General features: G+C 38.4%; 1 protein-coding gene across 1 annotated transcript in view; it reads left to right on the plus strand.

The window, feature by feature from the left end:
- The window catches only part of RPS6KC1 (ribosomal protein S6 kinase C1), a gene marked incomplete at its 3' end in the record, with an annotated part of 87,900 nt that overhangs the window by 58,545 nt on the left and 6,783 nt on the right, over positions 1-22,572 (plus strand). Inside the window, 4 exon segments of the mRNA XM_081997737.1 lie at positions 855-902; positions 2,502-2,634; positions 11,648-13,222; positions 13,494-13,583. Of these exon segments, the coding sequence (XP_081853863.1) occupies positions 855-902; positions 2,502-2,634; positions 11,648-13,222; positions 13,494-13,583 (1,846 nt within the window).

A 22,572-nucleotide genomic window follows, 5' to 3' on the forward strand; every position in this document is an offset into this window, starting at 1 on the left:
AACAATTAATTCCTGAGCAGGGTCATTTGAAGATGGAGAGGCAGAGGGTTCCAGCTCCCTAAAGATGCAGTTTTCCAAATATATATTTTTGTTTGTTTTGTTTTCAACACATAAATAAATGGAGCTTGCTAAGAGGGAAAATGTTATTTAGTACTTCTCTCATTGCTCCGCTGTGTTTAAAGTGCTTTCAGTAGAGGTGATGCACTCCTAACAGAGATGCTCTCTGCACTGTAGGTGTTCTCCTCTCTTGCAGTGAACCCATCCACTCTTTTCTCCCTAAATAAATCCTCTTTATTTTGTTGTTACCTTAATACTAGTTAGCACTAGGTAGCACAATGGGATTTCCTTGCAGCTATTTCTGTTGTGGCTTATGAATGCTGCAAAACAAAAATGGCAGCGGAGTAATGAGACAGCAGTGACTATACAGTTGATAAAACATTTTATTGTGGCCTGGGCATGTGTGTGGCCAACTTTTGTTTAGCTTCCTTGAAAACAGTTATGTAGCCACCCTGCAAAAAAGAAAGAAAAACACACAATACCCTCTGGTAACCCACTGGTAGGCAACAGATTTGATGTATAGGAAGCCTGATGGGGAAAAGTGTTGCACTAGGAAGGTAGGATTCATTCTTGAAATTAGCTGGTTGGGAATCAGGTGACATTCTGGTAATTCTCTAGAAATCCTCAATTGTATTTCTTTCCTAAAAAAAGACTGGTTATCAAATGTATGCTGCAGGGCTTTCATTTTTTTAATCATTACTTCCTTTATAAGAATACTCAACATTAGATTTAAGGACTGTGTTTTGTTAACTTACTCGTGTGAATCTTAAATGTTTCTCTGAATACTTTTTGCTTAGGTTTTGCTTGTAATGGACACTAGAACACAGCAGACTTTTATATTGAAGGTGAGTAAAGTCTGTTATTACTTCTCTAAACAGTTTGTCCTCCTAAATTACACCACCTCACAAAGATCAATTTACAGCTAATGTATAGAGTTATCTCTGCGATATATTGTTGTTTTAATACATATATCCCTATTAAGTGCACTGGAATTGTTTTTTGTTGGTATTCAGTTGCTTTCCCTTCCTTTCTCTGTAACTCTTTAGTGCTCAGATGTGCTGGTTTACTCATTTGAGTTGCCACCGGTTATTGAGGCCAACACCTTAGCAGGCTTCAGTAAAGAACTGCAGTTTCAACGTGCTGCTTAAAACTTCTGTAAAGCCCTGGTGGCTCAGGACGTGGACAGGTTGCTGATGAAGGTGAAAATTCTCCTTAGCCCTAGTACATCCACAGTACTTAGTGTTTGGCCTTCCCTTAGCCGAAGAATATGATATTGGCCGAAGTGGATTCTGGATGACATAGACAACTGGTCTTATCCAAAATTGCTTTCCTCTGTTTTAAATCAATAGGCTGTGAAAACTGAGTGTAATGTTACTAAACGACTGAATTAATGACTAGTTAATTGGTCAGAATAAAGTTTTTCACGTTACTCTCTTGTGTTTCAGAAAGTGCTCAGATCAAGATCCCAATATGCTCAGAGCATCTGTGATACTGAGAATTAGTTTAGTACGAGTATCGTTATTGTGGCCATGATTTCGGGCTCCCCTTGACATGAATTCCACTGCTGACGGGAAGAAAGGCTGCAAAACTGTCTCTCAAACATGGAGCTCTAATTAGTTGTTGACATTTTGTAACTTCGCTTCAGGTCTGGCTTACAACCCTGCCTTAACTTTGTGCATCTGGCCTTTGAAAAATTGTTTGTTTTAAGTGTGTGCAGGGTACAGAAAACCTGTTTGTTCCTCAGAAAGGATTATTTGTGAATATTGTACATTAGAACCTCACTTTATCTACTGGCAGATAGGCTAACATTGAATTTCCCATTTAACTGCTTATGTTTATCAATATTGTAATAGGTCACACTATTGACATAATTTTTTTTTCCTCTCTTTCTCTCTCCCCTCCCTTTTTCCCTCCCACATAAATTTTTTCACTTCTGGCAACTTCGTCTCTGTGCTACTTCCCAAAAATCATTACCTCTCAAGGAGAACAATCCTTTCGTTTTTGTTGTGGTGGTTGTTGTCTTTAACAAAGTACAGTGGAAATGTGAGGATTACCTGTAAGGCTAAGGCATTCTTTTCTCTTTAGAACTGGAGTTGAATTTTTTAAATAGTGTCTTTTGGTCACACATAAAAATAAAATTTTAAAAAAAGGTCACAGGGAAATAACTGAGTGTCATCCTGATGACTTAGTTTGAGAGAGATTCTAATAAAAACATTGACCCATGTAATTGATTTTAATGGCAGCTTTGTGCCATCTTCTGTTCTCTGGAAATACGCCAGATGCCATCAGCACAGCCTCGGGGGACCGAGGGGCATAGAGCAGCAGATGAGTGGTTTCTCTGAAGCCCAGAGTAACTCGGATAGATTAGTTTGGTTGATAAACACAGAGCACAGCAGGCTCCAAAGGCAACTGAGGGTACAACTGACCTTTTTGTTCTCTGTCAGGGTCTAAGGAAAAGTAGTGAGTACAGCAGGAGCAGAACGACCATCATCCCCCGCTGTGTGCCCAACATGGTGTGTCTGCACAAGTACATCATCTCCGAGGAGTCTGTCTTTCTTGTGTTACAGCATGCAGAAGGTTTGTCTCTCGTTTAAGTATATTGCTGAAAAGAGTCAAAGGTTTATGTTTTAATCAATGGTACATTTCATTGTCAAATTAATATCATACATCTAACTGAAATATTTTTAGTGTGCCTAAGAGATATAAGGCACTCCCCTTACACCGATGAGGTGTAAGACACCTCACTCCCATTCTCTATCCCTTCCCCTTCCTCCCCTCCTCCATTCTGCGGTGGATCTGATTCTTGTTTCAAATAGCCTCAAATCTTGATGGGTTACTTGAATTTTATCAATATTGAAAGCTTCCAACTGTTTATTTTCTACAGGAGAGTGAGTGCTTTGACTGCAACAACTATCTGCAGTGTTTACAGTCATCTCTGAGAGGTGTAGTTGTTGGCTACTTTTGTAAACTTTGGCAAGTAAATGTTTTAGCATCTTATAGTTAAAATGACAAGTATTCACACACAAATTTAGTAACTCTCTGCTAAAAAACATGAACATTTGCCTGTTGGTTAATATTGCATAGTTATTCTGATCTGGATTTTTAAGAAAATAGCTAGTGGCATCACACAGGAGTTCAAAGCAGAACCACAGAGTTGTGCCTTCAAACTATTTATGAAATTCCTGTTAAATGTACAGGGAACAGGTGGCACAAAATAATTACATTTTGATTTTTTTTTTTGGTCTAACACCTGGATTTAAATATTCCCTAAATGTAATTACCCATATTTGTTTAGAATGAGTGCAGAATATGAATTTTGGGATTGCTAATAGTTCTTTCTTTAGGAGATGTTAATAATTCAGTCAGAATGGATGATGTGAAGGAACTAAGCTAACTGATAGAGAAAATAACTATATTACATTGAACGTTATTTCTTTTTTTCCTAATAACTTAGATTTTGGCTTTTTCATGAACAGTATGTCACGAGGCCAGTTAAGTTTAACTTTACAACATGAATGACTGTTTCTGTTATGTGTGACTTAATTTTGCCATGAGCAGTGATGTGCGAAGAAAGGCCTCACATTACAGTATTGTCTGGTGGTCATCTCAACGGTTTACAGTGCTGCTCTGTACAATGCTCCCTTTTCTTGAAGTGGATGTAATTCAGCTGAATAACTTGGAGACTCTCACCTGAACGGTAATTTCCGCGCAAGCTGGTACGTTTTGTTTGGAGGAATAGTATTTAAAAAAACCCACAAAACAAAACCTCAATCCTTGTCAGATACCAACTGTGCTTAAAACTAGCATAATCAAAGGATTAGAGATAGGATAAAATAAGAATTTAAAAAACCCTGTCTCTAGTATTTCTGCGATTTCTGAAGACCTACAGTTTTGCTTTTCTCTTCAGGAAGAATGTTCCTTCTCAAGACAGATGGAAAACTGTGTGAAGAAGTAGTGGAATTTGAGAGGGGAGCAGTGGTCAGATGGAGAGAACAAAAATTTTAAGGAAGGCTTAATGTGACCAGTTGACAAAGATGATCTCCTGGAAGTGATAATTTTATTGTGACAACAGGGAGAAAAATGGAGACATTGCATCATCAGAGCTCTTTAATTAAGAACAGAAATCTCAGCTTAACATTTGGGATGGATGGGGTGGTGTTCTAAAAAGGAATGAGACTCTCCTGGTCATCTTTGACATGGTCACAAATCCAATGAAATGTGCTTGGCCTGAATGTGTTGCTCTTACCAACATTGGCTGTAACATGTTTTGAGTTTTATGGGGCAAGGACCTTTAATTTACTAAGTGCCTTTTAAACCAGGTTCGTGCAACACACAGCGTTGTGCAGCACCCCTCACCATTTGTTTGATCTGCCAGCGGTGAAGGTGGTGTCTGTCACGCATCCTCAGGGGCAGCCGCAGCTCATGTTGCCTTTCTCCCAGCTGTGGGTCAAAGCTATTCAAGTAGGAGGCATCAGAGGGAGACGAGTTATTTTGAGGTGGAGTTGGGAGAGGAGGTGCTGACGAGATATGAGAGCTCTGAAGGGGAACAAGGGGTGAGGAGCATGGGAAGAACTGGGGAACATTGCAGAGAGGATGGAGGACTGTCAGACTGTGCTTGGGAGGAAGGGGGGAACTGCGGGGACCAGAAGGGATTTCGATGTGGGTGAGGGCTGTTGTTGGTAATACGTGATACATGGATTCACTTGACTTGGGCACTTGTGGATTTAAGTTATAAACTGCATAGGTTTTTCCTTCTTTTTGTGATAAAGCAAGAGGTTTGGAAATGGATTCACCTCTATCCTTGTCTGCAAACCATTCAGAAATGATGATGTGCTATAAGGACTTTTTCCTGATTATCAGAGAATTAACAATGTTAATTTCTTTTAAGGATAGCTCTGTGCTTTCATGAACTTACTGTCTGGGCTCAGAACAGGCAAAGGGAGAGGAAAAAGAGTGATATGTTCTGTTCTGAAGAGGGATAGCTGGGGTACAAAGTGATGAGTACATTGCCTGAGAATGCATATAAAAACTGTATTGGCAGGTGTAAGGCCTGATCCCCAATCCCTAACTAGGGCAATAATTGTGTTGCTTTTAGAACTGTGTTGCCTGTGCACCTCACCCTGTCCCAGCAGACTGAAGCTGGAAGGTGATTGTGGAGAAAGGCTTCATTTTCTAGCTATACATGAATAAAAAAATAATAAAAAATAGGGCTAAAGTTATGCTGTACTATATGCAGGGACTAGTCTTGCTCATGCCACTAATGATGGTCTTGATTGCATCAGTCTTACGTTAGTAGCACTCATCCTTTAAATTACAAGGATAATAATATCAGGAATGCCTATAGATAAAGCTAATTTTAAAATTTTGTCCATCTCAGTCCAAATGTAAATAGGGAAGGTGCTTGTTGTTAATTTTGGGAAAGGATAAAAACTTCTAGGATGGTACTTTTTAAGTGATAGTCTCTGAAATTTTATTCCATGACTTTATGAATGCTCTTAACATTCATGCTACAAGTAGTTCTATTCCAGTAGTAAAGAAGATTCTACCAGTCAAATTTGTAAGTGGTGGTGATTTATTATATTAGGTATGTTAGCTATACCGTCGGGAAGTTCAAGATTAAAATACTAATTTTAAGTGGGCAATGGCTTGAATTCTAGCAAATTCAGAGGGGGTTTTAATGTTATATACAGACATGCATTGGCAAAGCAGCTTGCTATTTTCTGTTTGTGGTAAATTTTAACTGTATTAAGTGCAGCACAACTGGGTTTTGTATGTAATTCTGCAAGCTTGACCACAGACTCTTGTTCAGGATGAAGACTTTTTTTTTCTTTTCGTAAATCATGATGCCATTTCACGCTCAGAATTGAGTGAGTGAGGTCTTGGGTTCTCTTACAGGCTTTTCTCATGGCTGCAGTTGGAGGCTTCAAGGGTCAATCAGAAGCATGAAAGTCCATAAAGTTATCTTGTAGCTTTGTTGGAAAGCACTTGGCAAATTCTAGTGTGGTAGAGAGCCAATCTGATGTTAATAAGGCCTCGCTTCTTCTTGGCACCACTAACTCCAGAAATTTTAGAAACAGATGCTTCAAAAATAGGCTGGGGGGCTTCCATGGGACATCAAAGTTTAAGTGGCTGTTAGAAGCTGTCAAATCTCTTTAAGCATAAACAAGCTGGAGTTCCTATCAGTCTGGAGAGCACTCAAGAAACTTCATGCTGAAGAGGCTTGCTGCACACAGGAATTGATAGACAACATCACGGTAGTGTTCCGGCTTGCAAAGTTGGGGATTTGTCTTTAGGAAAGGAGATAGTACTAGCTGTAAATATTTGATGGCAATTGGAAAATGTAGGAAGAGTGATATGGTTCTTGGCAAGTGACTTTTTCAGGAGATGGCTTTGAAATAATAGCTTTTGCTCAAAGTGCATTGGGAAGTGGGAGCTTTGCATAAACTAGCAAACTTTGTAGCAGAGGTTCACCAGCAGCAGTGGAAGCAGCCATATACATAAGACTCCGGTGTTTGTAACTACTGTCATGTTAGAGATTAGGTTGGAGATTAGCTTCCCATTCATGTGTACGCTGCAACCCTACTGTGGCTGCCATTGGGATTCTGTGAAACATTCTTATTGTATCATGGTAGTGCCTACATGTCTGATTCCCTTTTGGCCTAGATACTGTACAAGCATAATTTTATGTAGTCATTGTATTAACATGATGAAGTTTACCAGTAGGCATGTCTGTTGAAAAGGGGGACAGTGATTCTAAGAAAACCGTTAAGTTTGCACTTTTTCCAGCAAGGAAGAATATTAATTTGAGATGCATGACTTATGATTGGTATTCCTGGCCATAAACAAATTCTTATGCAGTGATGTAGACAGTTGGGCAGGGTTTTAGGGAATAAATGAAGCAGATGACTTTCAGTACTCTGTTTTTCTTCCCTATCCAATCACAATTATTTGGAAGTCTGGATTGTTCACTTCCACTTTGTTTGGGATTTCCTAAATACAGTGATTACTGCATTCTTAGCTGCATTCCAGTTCTGAAGGAATTGGGAGTATATTGCCCTGCTAAGCTAGCAAAAGCTATTGATTTATTTTGGAACATGTCTCCTTAGTCAGTTTTTTAGGATGTGAAGCTGAAATGCTAAGTGTCTGAGCACCGGGTGAGGAAAAATCCAACAGGTCATGAATTTTTCTTTTTGTCAGCTGGAACAAAACATGTTTAGGAGACTAAATTTGCTGATCTGTTAGGTTTCATTTTATCCTATGGTATGTACTATATAGTCTCTGTACCTTCTTCTCTTTGATGTTCCTGTGTCAAGTGCTATTAATAACAAAAAAACCCTGCAGAAATGTTTGAAAGAATGTAAAAATATTTTGGACCTAATGAGATTCCTAGACAGCTTCATCACTTGGTCACTTTATGCTGAAAGCTTCCTGTTGATTATTTTGGACACTAACTTTTTAGATTCTGCCTCTCGAAGCAGAGGTATAACCTCCAGAGTGCTGGAAATGTGTAAGGCAATTCTAATAAGTAATTTTACATTGAATAACTGCAGAAGAATATAGAGCTTGGTGATTTTCACGTGCTAATAAAGCCAGAAGGAGTGAACTAGGCTGGTTGTAGAGTCAGTTCATGGTAGAAGAAAATAATCTTAATAATTAGTTGTGGTAATACTGTACTTCTGAAATTGTATTAAATGGTAATAAAGTTTAGCTTAAAATGGTAGCTTTTATAGTTATTTAGTATGTTAGACTATTTGACAATGACTGAAGCTTACTTGTTTAGATTGATTTCTGTAATTTTAGTTTTTATAGATTCCTGATACTGTATTAGCATGGCTTGCTAATGGGTTTTCTTGATCTTACACAACACATGGAGAGGGGGGGAAAGATTATTAGTATGTCATTCATAAAGGCATAATTATATACCCAGATACAAATATCACTCTTGTTTGACCCTGGATTGCACATTTTCAGAAAGGAATAAAATTGTTGTTTTGCACTATAGAACACAATTATTGAATAGCATTTATTTACGTAATTCCACTTGACCAGGAGGCCAGTCTTGAAATAGTTGTATGTAAACATATTTGGACATAAGAAATTGTTTTGTTTTTTTTTAAATTTACTTGCATTTAACTCTAAATTGGAGTTGCAGTAAGTGGTCATTTCCACTGATTTCTAAGTCCAAGTGATTATTAATAAGCAACTTCTTTTTTAAAAAGGTAAGATAATACATTTACAAATAGAAAAGGAGTCATTGTTGCAGTTCTGTCCATTTTCACAGGTGGACAGTGGTGAATTCCTGAATAAGGGTAAAGAGGTTGGTTTGTTTTTTTTTTTTTTTGTCTTTTGCAAATTATAAGTTTGCTGAAAGCATTTGAAATTGAACATTTTTAAGAATGTAGCCTGAACCTCTTGACTCTTCTACTGATTTTTCTGTGGGGTTTTGAAGGATTGATCTCAACACATTTGTTTTCCTTCCTTAAGCCTTCTTGGGTCTCCTGTATTCTTAAGCTACACTCAGACTTTGGGTAGAGGCCAAAATCTAGTGGAGGCTACATGAAATCTTGCATAAAGTGAGGTGGAGGGAGCAGAAGACAGGAGTTGTCCTGAGGGCAGCTTGACGTGTCTATAGATGAAAAGCTAAATTGTGTGAGGGTAACTCTTGCACTTTTCGTGCTGCTGGGCAGCCCAGCTCATTCTTACCTTAATATAGGGGTACAAAACATTTAGGTCAGTGCGAGCTGTTCAGCGCTCACACGTAAAAGCACACCTGGTGACCAGTAATGACACGGGGGGGAAAAAAAGTGACAATAGATCACAGAAATAAGGTTTTGAGCTTTCTGCATCCCTGGGTCAAAGCTCAACCCAGGCCTCCATTAAAAAGACCTCTTCTTACTACTTGTATCTGAGGAAGGACTGATCATGCTAGTATTTGCCTTAAACCCATACCTGGAGTCCTGAGGTGCTGTTGTGCCAGGCACCGTCCAAAGCTGCAAAAATGTGATGTGGGTCTTTGTGGGTCATGTTCTCCGAACACCCTTTGAAACATGAGAGTTGTGTTTTCATAAGAAATTTGTGAAGCACAAATAATAAACACTAGTAGAATGAAGATTGAAATATTTAGCATTTGCTTGTACTAATTAATGTAATGCAGGTGGGATGGGGAGACGTTGTGTTTTATTAAATGCAGCAGGAGTGTGGTTGTCAAATGAGATTTTATTGTTTGGTGTGAAACGACCTTAAATAATTCCATGCCTAGTTAATACACTGGGCAAAGTTATTTTGCAAGCACTGTTTACTTTAAGTAGTTTAATTGAAATTTTTAAGAAAATGAATTGTTATAAAAGTATTCTTCCATCAGAATCTTGGGGTAAAGTTAAACTTTTCTGTTGCTTCTTTTGTCATGGATGAAAGTGTGGAAAAGAGGAGAGAGTCTTTCACACGTATATAAAAATATGTATGTTTTTACTGTCATTCTCTTTTCTGTTGTTTTCTCTCCCTGCCATTCCATAGCAAAAACATGAATAAATGTACAAATGTAATATTAGAAAAAGATTTATTGGTGATTGTGGCATGAACAACTTTTATTTCTATCAAATCAGTTTAAAACCGGTAATTCTGAAGTCCTATGCAAGCTGCAGGGCTCCAAAGGCATGGCAGTGCCCTGGCTCTGCCTTTGCACTGCTGAACAGCTGCGCAATGCGTTGTATTTACGGCAAGTGGCTTCATCTTAAGAGTCTGCATGGAACCACTGCCTGTTGCGGGGGCAAGGTCCTGCTTGTCAGGCACTTCTGGCAGGAGCAGGGCCCTTGCTCTCACCGATGCAGCGCTCACGTCCAGGCAAGCTCGGAGTCAGTCGCTGCCCAGGGAGGCAGCCTGCCTTGTAGGGCTGAGGGCTGCTGCTCTGCTAGGAGTGACTGATGAGCCAAGCCTTGCTACTGAGGTATGGCATGCATGTATTTTGAACGCATCTTTAGGTAAGTATTTAAAGTGCTTATGCAATACAGCAGTCAGTATAGCTGTTCTTGTTCCCTTCTCTATGAGTGTTGCTTCTGTTTGCTCCTGTTCATTTACCTGGCATCCTTTCTCATCATCTTCTAGAAGGTGGCAAGGGTCGTTCTGACCTACTAAGTCCATTTGTAGCTTATGGCAGAAACTGTGTGCATTAATAGACCTAAATTGTCATTTTTACCATTGAATTCAAGCTGTTAGAATTACCTCTTAATATTTTTAATATAGTTTCACCACAACCAGCAAGATTTCCCCCCCCCCCCCCCTTCAAAAACAAGTCTTGTCTTAGCCAGGGGGACGGTGGGCAAGAAAACTCCACATTATATTATTCAAGTTAATTTTTAAAGTATCAAGGTTTTTCTGCCTCTGATAAGTTATTTTTGAAATACCTGGGAATATAAAAAACCTGTTCCTAGGCAATGAAAAAATACTTTCTTCTTTCATTGTACTTCTAAAGGAATTTTGCCTGATACGGAGAGTGTTTAAAAGTAACTATTAAAGACTGTATTTTGGAAAAATACAAAACTCTGTTTTTACCCAAGTAAGTAAAAAAGACAGATACCATGCCCCCCCCCCCCCTCAAAACTTTACAGATGCCCAGTGGGTTGGATACTTATTTTTTTCTTCTACAAAGATTTTGGTAGAACTCTTTCATTTTTCAGAATTGCTGTACAATCTTTTACATTGAAATGTCTTGACTCTGCCTTTTTCCATAAGTTATCAAAGGTGGCTTTCTAGCTTTCAGCCAAATTTTTTGGCACATGCAAGAGATGCAGCACCTTCTTGATTTGTTTTGCACAAATTGCATTTTGTAATCTGTAAGCTTTTTTTTTCTACATGCAGTATTTGGAAACATAGAGTCCTATTTTGTATTTTTTAAATTTAACTGTTACTTTTGGAGGTGTAACTTTCTTGGAGTCTTTGATGTAAAAAAACTGGTTTGCCAGTGTAAATTAGAGTACTGATAAATCCTTGTGTAATGCAGCAAGCCATAAAAAACTATCTTGAATTCTGAAGTTAAAGGGAGAAATACATCCATATTTTACTAACAAAAAACACTTCCCCAAGGAGAGAAGCATCCTTAAAATATCTTGCTAATATGAAGTAATTCCCGTTCCCTTACTGAACTTGTTAATTATTTTTTAGCCCATCTCCCCTAATGTTGCTCATGAGCTTGGCGCTGTGATACAAAAGTATTCAGTACAGGCAGAACTGGTGATGGGCACTAAACCATTTGATCCTCTGTAGTTTTTGCTTTCTTTTGGCACAGCAGATGGAGAGTAGTCACCACCATGCAACTTGAGACAGACTCTGAAATGAGACTTCACTGAAGTTTAAAAAAAAAAAAAAAAGCTTAATCTCAGATGCAGCTCTTTAAATATTTATGTATTAATATAAATCTTCTTGAAAAGCACGTTGTGGTCCCTTTAATTGTTTCCTCCTCAGGTAGCCGATCCAACTTGTTCTGTGGGCATAAGGAGGTAGTGTATTGTGACAGTGAGGGTATTTTCCTGTTTCATAATGAAACCGATTCTGTTTTGAGTGAAATTAAGAGATTCCCCCCCCTCTTTTCTTGCAGGAGGAAAACTCTGGTCTTATGTCAGTAAGTTCTTAAACAGAAGTCCTGAAGAGAGCTTTGACATTCCTGAACCCAGAGCATCTAGTTCAACTAAAATTTACCTGGAGCAGCCGACACCTAGTCCTAAAGAAATCAGTAGCAGCTCTGATTCCCAAGAAAGCTATGGGGAGGGCACGCTGAAGGTGGTCCCGCTGAAGAGCAGCCTGACACCAAGCTCTCAGGATGACAGCAGCAACCAGGAAGATGGCCAAGAGAGTTCGAAGTGGATGGACTCAGGATCTAGCTCAGAAGAAGAGTGCACTACTAGTTATTTAACATTATGCAATGAATATGGGCAAGAAAAAATTGATTCTGGCTCTCTAAATGAGGAACCGGTGGTTAAACTGGGGAGCGATGGTCTAAATACCAAAGAGAGAAGTTGCTTACAGAAATGCAGTGTCGTTGGCAGTGATAGCTTCACCTCTCAGATTGCATCTCAGGAACGAAAGCTTTTCATTGACGATGCCGAGTCAGAAATAGCTAGCCCTACTAGGATATTGGACTCATTAACTAAATCAAAGAACAGCCCCATGGAACTCTTCAGGATAGACAGCAAAGATAGCACTAGTGAGCTCCTGGGGCTTGATTTTGGAGAAAAATTATATAACCTGAAATCAGAATCTTTGAAGCCATTGTTTTCTGTCCCAGATCATGACAGAAACTTGGATGCCCTAGAGAACAAAATGGGTGTGATAGCTCATGACACTGTAAGCAGGGGTTCAAATGACTCTGTGCCAGTTATCTCCTTTAAGGATGCTGCTTTTGATGATGTAAATAGCGTTGATGAAGGCAGGCCTGATCTCCTAATAAACTTACCTGGTATGTCTGATGAAACAGAAGAGGCAGCGGTGTCAAGGCCGATAAAGTTTACAAAAACTGATAGGGACATGTTGGAAGTAAAGTTATTAGAAGCACCTGATGTCTTACAATTAAATAGTTCTGCAGAGCCATGCAAAGCATTTGATCAAGAGCCAAATCATGTGGCACCAGCAGTGAGCAATCCTTCCCACAAGGAGGCAAATGGACAAAGCGGTGTCACTCAGGGAGCTCTTGGGACCCTCTTTACGTCTGACCCAGAGGTAGGTAGTTCAGAAGACGGGGCTCTGTTTCAAGGGCTTGGAGCCTGCTCCTTAAACGTGGCAAGCAAAGAAGAAAGTTTATTTGTTTCCAACCCGCTCTCAGGTGCTCAAGATGTTAGCTTGGAGGCAGACGCGATAAGTGAAGCAGTGTTGCTGTTTTCTGATCAAACTGAAGACTTTGGGAAAGAGGAAACAGACCTGGCTTTGTTACCAGCAGCTGAAAGTAAAAAGACAGCACCAAAGAAGGAAGACAAAATAGCAGTAGCAGGGGAGAAGGAAATACATCAAATTTTTCAGGACCTCGACGAAAGATTAGCGATAACCTCCAGGTTTTATATCCCAGAGGACTGCATTCAAAGATGGGCAGCTGAAATGGTTGTAGCCCTTGATGCTTTACATAGAGAAGGAATTGTGTGCCGCGATTTGAACCCAAACAACATCTTATTGAATGATAGAGGTCAGGAACTTTTGCAAATGCATTTCTTTTTATTCGCTGTTGCTTCCAATTAACTGAGTAGGCGTTTTATCTTGTAATTAGTATCTTCATTTCCTGTCTAGAGCTTCATTATCAGTGCAGCAAATTCACCCCTAGTAATAGCTTCTAGTACTTAATGATGCCATTATTCTTAATGATACTGTTTTTAGCTACAAAAGGAGTAATTACAGTTCACTTCTGCAGAAAATGGAAGGGAAAAATGTTTTGATTTCTCCTGTCGTTTTGTTTTTAGGACACATTCAGCTAACGTATTTTAGCAGGTGGAGGGAGGTTGAAGATTCCTGTGACAACGATGCCATAGAGAGAATGTACTGTGCCCCAGGTTAGAGCAATCACCTACAATGTTTCACTTGGAAAGTAGATTAGCAGCTTTCGCTTTCTCTCGGAGCCTCTATAGCATAGAGCTCAAGATCATGCGGTATCTGAATTTCCTTTTCTTTTTCCTGAATGTCTTAAAAAGCTAGAGAGTTCATAACTGCTTTATTGTTGAACTGTGGTGGTGTTTGTTAGATCATTTCCATAAAGTGTATTGAATGTCTTGCTTAAGCAAATTTAAGGGATGTTTTGTTTTCTTGCAGTTATTTGCTATGTGTGAGTACATTCTGACAGCTGAAGAGAGCAAATAAGGGAACGGGCAGACTGAAAAGATGACACTAAGAGCCTTAAAAATACAAAAATTTATACATGCAAAGAACATGGTGAAAAAGAATATAGCAGTTTGAAAAATAGAGCCCTAATAGTCTCAGAGATGCCTCTGACATTTTTGATGAGCTACAGTGGGCTTTGAAATAGTTTAGAGAGCTCTTTTCTTAGAACTGCTTTCATCAATCATGAGGGTGATAAAATCAATAACTCATGGGTTTTTATAGCAAGGATGGCACTTGAAACTGAGCCCTCCCTCTTTTCCTTTTTCCAATTTATTTTCTGCTAATATAGTAGTCAGATGGTAGTGACAGCCAAAAATCAGGTGTTTTACTTATAACTTCATATTTTAAAAATTTCGTAGCTAGCTTAAAAAAACCTACTTTTAGAGTTGAAATGACTACTGGGAGGCTATTCAGATTTTCATTTTTTCTATTTTATTCTTAAGTTGAAATGCCAACGTACTCTTTCCGCTGAGTGCATGGTCTGGCTAGGCATTGCAACTTGGCATGCAGGTAGTCATCAAGCTCAGAGTCTGCAAATATGCTCAGAAAAACGTAGCTAAAGAAGAAAAGCTATCAGCAATGGAAGAATGAAGTTCTGAACTTAGAATAAACACCTGATGCCAAACTGTGACTTAGACCCCTGACTGAAATAAAGTAAGGAACTTGTTCTCTGTGAATAAAGGTGCTAGGATCTAAAAAAGATTTGATGCCCGCCTCTTAAGATTAATAGTAAATAAAAAAATCTTTGCTATCCAGGTGCAAGTCAAAAGGGAAATGGCAGGTCTTACAGAGAAACAGGAAAGAAATTCTTTTTACCTATCAAAGCAAACTGGACACCTTTTTTCTACCCTTGCCCCACTTTAATTCAAGAACAAGAAAATTGGGGAATCCCTGCATTTGAGAATCCTGCAATTCTTGTCGTTGTGAAATAGAAACGTGTCCTGGTTACCAACATGCATGACGTCATGTTAGAAAGAGGCGTTTTTCTGCCTCCCTAACCCAGCTTTGTACAAAGCTCTCCCTAGTTGAGTAGTAGCAAAGATGGAAGTGCAGCCTTTTCCCATCCTGTCACCATTAATGAGCTGTGAAAGTCAAAGCTTAATTTTTCAGTATTTTAATGAGGATCCAAAGAGAGGCTTTTTTGCCCCCTAATCCCCAACCAGCCAACTCCTGTAGTAATTAAGTGTTTAGGGAGCAGTTGAAATAATATTTAGAAGTCCCCAAATGCAAGAAGAAAGTTTTCTGTGCCGTCATTATTTCCACCTCACAGCACAGGTGTGGTATCCATCCGGGCTTTTCTTGGTTAAGTTGCCCTCTCCTCTCTGCCCTCTCTGCCCTATCCCAAGCTGCAGTTTGCTTTGAGTGTCCCTAACTGGTGAGCTACAAGATGAAAACTTGCAAATGCAAATATTAGATATATGCAAGATGGCTGAATTGATACTGCTGTATGATTCTTACCTTTCATATTTTTTGATCTTAATGTTATCTGTGCAAAGTGTACTCATATCTTAGTGTACCTATTTCACACTAATTTTTGTGTAGGAGAGTAATACTTGGTATAACTTAGTAGTGCAAAATATGTTTTGGAGCCAAGTGCCATTCTATTCTGAGCAATGATTTAATAGCTGTACCTTAAATAATGCTGTATAGATGAGTCCAAAGCAGCTTTCTTAGGGCTACTGCTGCTGGTAAACCTTGCTCCAAAACTTCTGATCAGTATTAAATAAAAAAATAATCATGTTAGTGGGCTTTCTTTAGACTCTGATATTATAGGAAAAAACCCAACCTTATTTGGATGATCATTTTTCATTTTCAGGACTGTACCATGTTCCTAGAACCCGTGTCTCCCCTTTATCATGGTAGTGTTGGTCTGCAAGCTGCTTCTTGGAATAAGGATTTTGAAGTTATATTTGTGCTTCAGTTCAGTGCACTAAGAGAAATTGGCAAGTTTAGGTTTTTTAAATTTTTAAGTTGCTTTTTAAAACTGATTGTAACTGTTTTTCACAGCTTGTTTTTTTTCCTGATGAAGGGCTGCAGTTTTGTAGAGATGAACAAGTGATCTTCACAAAATTTAATCAGGTCTTATGCTTTCTTATCATACTACAACACAGTGACTAAATAAAGTGATGCGAAGTGAGTCTTTATCTTGTTTTGAATTTTCCTGGTGTTTCCAGTTTTGTGTGCTGTGTTGCCCTACCTCTGGGTACTCAGCCTTCCCTCTCCTTTTCTCTCCTAACTGAAGGATACAGTGAAACTTGGCTTGTAAAATTTTGTCTCCATAAATTTATCTTGGTGTGTGTTTTCATCAGAGTTTGGGATAGAATAGGATTTGGAGATAATAACTTGTATGTTACGCGATTTCAATGTTTTGTTATTTAAATGCACTTGTTAAAAGTCTGCAAGAAAGAGAAGATGTTTCTATCAAAACGCTGTCTTTTAGGGTCTGGTGTTGGAGACGGAGAACAGATAGTGAGTCTTGGGATGCAGTTCTTTTTCTGCATTGATTTTTGAGGAGCAAATTTTGTAGGCAGGAAAAGGAGAGGATGAATGTGAAACTTAAACAGATTGCAGGATATCTTCAATTTAAAATAGGTAGGAAATTGTACTGCGGAGTTATGTGACAGATGTAAAAATGTATTTGAAATTATTTTATCTTTGATAAGGTTTCAGATATTACTTTTTTTACAGCACAAGTTATAAAGTGCTTAGCAGTGAAGTGCCTGATGACATCTTTAAATTTCAGTTTGCTTTATTGGTTGAAGGAAAACATGGAGTCTAAATTCTACAATTTATATATCAGCGTCTAATTCCAGGAGGGGCTAGGAATAATGATGTTGAAGCTTTTCAAACCCAGGGGAGGATAGAGATCCAACTGCGTGGAGTTTGCTGGCAGGATCTAGGATTTTGTGTTTGAGGCTTCCGTACCGCGGGTTGTAACCGTGTATTAAAGCAAAGCAAGGTAGTATTGGTACAGCAACAGCGATCAGATCTGTGCCATGGTGAATAGCAAGGACTTGCCCAGCTCTTGTTATCCTACAAAAAGCGGAGAGGCAGTGTGACTGCTTATGTAGGAAAGAGGTTATGCAATGTGTATATAAAATAATAGAACAAATGCAAACATTGTAAATGGAGAAGTGTCAGAAAGATGAGGGAAGAGATCGTTTAAAAAGCTGCATACCATTCCCTGCTAGCAGTATAATTAATTTTGTGTGAAACAGCGGTTGTCATTTGTATCGTGCATAAATTAAAAGCAGGGCTCAGTCTGTTGCAAGAAGTGGCACTTGTGCGCTGCTGACGGCAGGTGGCATCGTACCATTAATGGATTTTGCCGTTGCGCTTGCTGGCTCTGGTTTGCCTAACTTCACGTAAGAACCGGCGGCGGAAGATGTAATTTATTTGGAATGATTCGCATCAAGGATTGTACTCGCAAGCTCAGAGTCGTTGGTGTGTTACAGTGCTGTTGCATCTGTTGATAAAGCTGGATAACTCTCTTTACTCCTGCATAGTTCTACGCAGTAAAAAAAGTTCGTGCTGAACCAGCTACTGCAACAACAAAGCTATCCGCAGATGCTTAAGAGCAGCGCCTGTGCTATACTTTGATTAATGGCCAAACTAAATCTTTGCTGTTCACCTATGATAAGTCAAATGTTGTTTCTCTAACCCACAAGGGAAATGATGGATTATAAATCATCCCCTATAAACTCAACACCACTTCAAGTAAAACTGGGGTGGAGGGGGTTGTCCAAGAATAACCTATTTGCTTTTAAAGACGAAATTAAGCCCTTGTAACCGAGATATTCTGCTGCTTTAATAGGGTTAAGGTGGCTAATGTGAGGTTTATGTGGTGGGGTGTTTTTTTAACTTTCCTCTTTATGGTAATTTTGTTTTCTGAATGTTTTAAAGTGTGCTAAGCAGCTGATGTCTGAATACAAAGTTATTAGCAGATCAGATGAGAATGATTCACTTCTGTTTAAACAGCCCTTTGCTCTCCATGCCCCCTGAGAACTCTTATCACATATTTGTCCAAAAACCCCCACAAAAACTAACAAAAAAATCCCTCGCATTATCCACCTGCCCGGTGTCTGATAGTATCAGCAATGTATCTCTTTATCTCTTGGTTAATGTGCCTTGGTATTCTGAAGGGGGGAAAATTCCAGTAACAGATTCAATTTACACGGACAGAAACTTGAGCAAATGCCAGCCTAGCAGGGGGGCCATTATTCTGCTCTATAAATAAGTTTAAAAAAGAAACAAACACACACACAAACCTGTGAATCAACATGTTTTGGTCTAATTGAGGGAAAAGCAAGATAGATGAATTTTGAAATGCAAATGATCACCTTCTGTATTTAAATATTGGGTTTGCCAACTTTGTGATCTTAAATATAAAGAGTTGTTACCTTTTAAATGGAGTAGTAATTATATTCCATTCTTGATAGTCATGAGTTTTAAAATCAAATTGGTAACTTTTTAAAAAAAAGCTCCTTCATAGTATGCTTAGTACTTGTGAGAGACACAAAAATTGTCTACAGCCACAGCCTAGTCAAGACTGTCTTCAACTAAAACAGATTAAGTTGGAGATTTACTCATGAAGAGAAATCTTTTAGGTATTTTTTTGATCTAACCTGTGAAGTGTCGTGTTGTAGAATTGGCTTGTTGATCACGTGTAAATATGATATGTGAATGAGATGTTTTATTTACACTCTCCCAAGTTCTCGTTCCAGCAGCGGGGATACGTTCTGTCGCATCCCTGTACTGTTATCAGAGGGCAAGATTTCAGAAGTGGGTTGTCTTTGGAACCTTTTTTCTTTCTTGTACCAACGATGAGTTTTCACCAGACTGTGTGTACTAAAAACTGGAGATTTGCTTCTTGAGATCATAAAGCCAAAGGGAGCTTAGCTTCACAGAAAGTGTAAGTAGGAAACTGGCCATGAGTAATGCATCATCTTATTCTGATGCTTTCATAAGCTGTGTGCTATAATCAAGTCTTATTTATACAAACTAGCCTTCACAGAAACCCACACATAAATATATATGGTATATTTGGTTTTATCTAACCTGCTACTAATTGTACACAATGCAAAACCTAAGAAAAAGAAGGCTTTGTGAGTAAATTATTTTGTCCCAAGAAAGACCAAAGTGTTTCAGTGTGCAACCTGATTTTCATACTGGCAAATGAAGATGTCACTTGTGCTCTTTGGCGATTGAAAATACAGATGCGAAGTGCAGCTGATAACCTAAAACATATGCCATGAAAATAAAAATTGCTAGGTTGCTATTATTAGCCTCTATGCTATAATTTTTACTTACTGAATAAGGGAAAAATGGTCTGCTTCTGTTTACCAAATAGATATTTAATGCTGGAAAGCCTGCATATTAGTTGTGTATGTGTTTTTCAGTAGGAGTTTGCAGGCGCTCATTAAATCTGCTATTCTGTATTATAGTAATTTAATTTGAGTAGATTGTTTAAGAAGCAAAATAACTGTGGTAGATTAAAGTGCCATTGACCCTGAGAGGTGTCGAGGGGTGGGCTGGTCTCATGGTTATAGTGTAAGACTGGACTTCCTAGATTTTATCTCTGAGACTGTCCTAGCTTTTTCTGTGACATTAATGTCTCAAGATAATCCTAACAAGGAGATGAAAAAACAGGGCAGATGAATGAGCTTTGAGCAGCAAAGACAGAAGGATGGGCTAGCTTGATTTGAAAAGTCCCGGCAATAGGCAATGGGACTAAACATTAACATGAAAAATATATGGCTGGCCCGAATAATGAGGAAAGATCTGGAGCTGCAGAAAAAGTACTGATTATTATGAAGCTGGGAGTAAGAACTTTACAACAGCCATTTGGAGTGGTGCAACTCTCCAAAGACAACCAAGTGTCCCACGGAAAACAGTGACATCTCCAAAATAGCAAGATGTCATGAACCCGGAGTAGGTAATTGAAAGCATAGGTTTGGGGAGAGAATCAGGTATTTTCTGAAAATAATCTGATGTGGTTTGGTACTCAGGCTTGTTGTAAGTACACTACATGCTTCAGGTGAAGTACATGTTCTTGTGGCTTTTCGTAGACTTTTGTGACTAGAATAAGCAATAAAATGTACCGAAGCTGTTGATTTGTAAAAATCTGGTATTTTAGTTTGACATAAAAGCTAGTTAGTAACACTGGAAGAAACTGTAATTTACCTGTGTGGTGTGGTTGCTTTTACTTTTTATTTATTTTCTTTTTTAATTTTTTTATTATTATTATTATTACTACAGATGGGGCTAAAACTTGAAGATAGTATAGAAAATGCCTTTTGAAAATAAATGGAGCTAGCTGAAAGATTTGCTTTGATAATAGAACAGTAAAAAGTTTCTTTGTCCCTTTGTCACCTAATTATTTTAGAGGAAGTTTTAATTCCATCTTGGGCTGCTAAAAGGAAGAAAGAACACAGTACCCTCTATTAATTTTTTTTTTTCTTTTAGTGACATGAGGAAGTTCTTTTCCAAAGAGGAACATAGATGCTTATATATTTTTGAATATCTTTAAGATGAAACTTCCTATTTTCATACTCCATTTGATCTTAGTAGATGTTCATTGGACTTGCCTCACTACCTTATTGTTTAAAGACCATGATAAACTTTTTATACTTAACTGTCGATGTTTCAATACTGTGTTCTATAAATGGCTAAAGCATTTTAGGCAAAGCATTATGGCCAGATTGCTTGTGTGACTTGTTATTTAGTGACTGTATCTTATGATATCTTGGCTGACTGAACCTGCCTACAGTAAATTAGCTTGGACTCATTTTACTTGGTTCTCTGCAAATGCTTCTTTACATATATAGATATTAAAATATGATAAAAGAGTAAGCTTTTAAAATTAAATGAGTGTAAGGTAAATAGAATTTCTGAAGCGGCTCTAATGGATTTTTGTGCAATACTGTTTATCTTAATGGCTGTGAAAGGGGAAAACATTGTGTCTGATGTTTTCAGGATGTTGGACAAGTCCATTTCCTCCTGAACAGTTTCAGACACCTGTTGGTCGTTCACAGGGGTGTCCTTGTTCTCTTGTCAGCTGAAGCGATACTTGAAGGTACGTTTTTTCTGCTTGAAACACAGAGTAAGGGAGAAGGACTCTTCAGGTTTTGAATTAATTTTTTTGGATGTTACACTTACCCTACGAAGTTTTTGACTGAGTTTTTGTTCCTGGTGATTTGTGAGCAATCTGGCCTGAGTTGCACAGTGAATGTCCAAATCCACCTTTAAGCCTGGCTTCTTTTCTTTTAACTGGTGATTGTGTGTGCTGCTCAGGAGGCCTTATTGTCAGCCGTGGAGCAAACTGTATTTGGCAGAAAATGTAGTGGTAGTAAAAGCCTTTGAAATCCTTCAGCATTGAAGGGTATATTTCAGGTTAAGGTGCTGTAGAAAGAATGAGAAAATCAGTCTTGGTGTTACTGTTTAATAGCTTTATTGAGGATGTGTGTTCAAAAGAGGTGAAATGCTACTTTTCTACTTTAGAACTGGTGCCTCTTTTTTAAAAAAATACAGAGCGTTGTCAGCTGTGTGTCCCCTATCAGGAAGTAAGGTATTACTGTGTGTAATGCAAATATTGAGGTAAGTATGGAAACCATAAAGAAATGGCCTTTCAGTTGAGACCAGCTGCTCTGGAAGGAGGACAGTGCTGGATAGGTAAGGTGTTTACCTGTGCCATCTGTATCTGAACCTGATAGCGTTTTACAAACCTCTTTCCCTTCAGTTACCCCAACAGCTGCTGTTGGAATTGCTTCTGTGCAGGAATTTAGCATTGCTGCTGACATGTGCTACCTGGCGCTAGATGTCATATGGGCATGCTTGGGGGAGGGAGAAAGAAGAAAGCTCCCCCTTTAATGAAGTTGCAGTAAAGTTGGAAGAGCTAATGATTTTTTTTTTTCCACCCTACTTTTTTTCCACCCTACGATTTGATAGGGTTTTGTATTTGAGAATGATACCAATATTTTTTCCTGCAAATTTTGTACTGCTAGTCCTAGAAACACCAGCAGTGTGCACATGTGTGTGCGTGTTTGTTTGTACAAATGTGGATAAGGTCCTTGATTTCAAGGTTCATGAAGTAAAGAATTGGCACAAATATCCCCATGTTATTCGCTTAAGCTTATGGGTCGCTACCATTTATTGTCTAAATTACTTTGCTGATGGATTGAGATGAAAATGTTTTCTTAGTGAAGGCAGATATTGTAGTTCAGATTTATTGCAATATTAAAGCTTTAAAAAAAGCATATGCCCTGTGTGGTATATTACATTAGCTGGCTACTCTGTATCACTTGAAAGCATTTCATAGTCTATAGTTTCTAAATTTTCCCGTGATGTGTGGTCAAGATAAAATGCAGTAATATTGATGTGATATCCTGAACTTATTATGATCAGCGAATTGCATCAGAAGTAATGTGACCTGTTCGAAGTAAGGGAATGTAAACAACACATGTTTATTTGTAGTATTCACAATGTTTTTTTTAAGGAAAACATTTATTTTAATCTGAAGTAAGGAAACTTTGGGACCTAGGGAAAGCAGCAGGAAAGCAGACAGTGGGTAATAGCAGAAAAGTTGAGCTAAAATTTAGAGGTTTTTTGTTTTGTTTTTTTTTTAAAAGGATACTCAGATTTTTGCCCTCAGCTGTGTTTTCCATT

This window comes from Phaethon aethereus, assembly GCF_964289735.1.
Source record: "Phaethon aethereus genome assembly, chromosome: 3".
In the NCBI taxonomy this organism is placed as follows: domain Eukaryota; kingdom Metazoa; phylum Chordata; class Aves; order Phaethontiformes; family Phaethontidae; genus Phaethon; species Phaethon aethereus.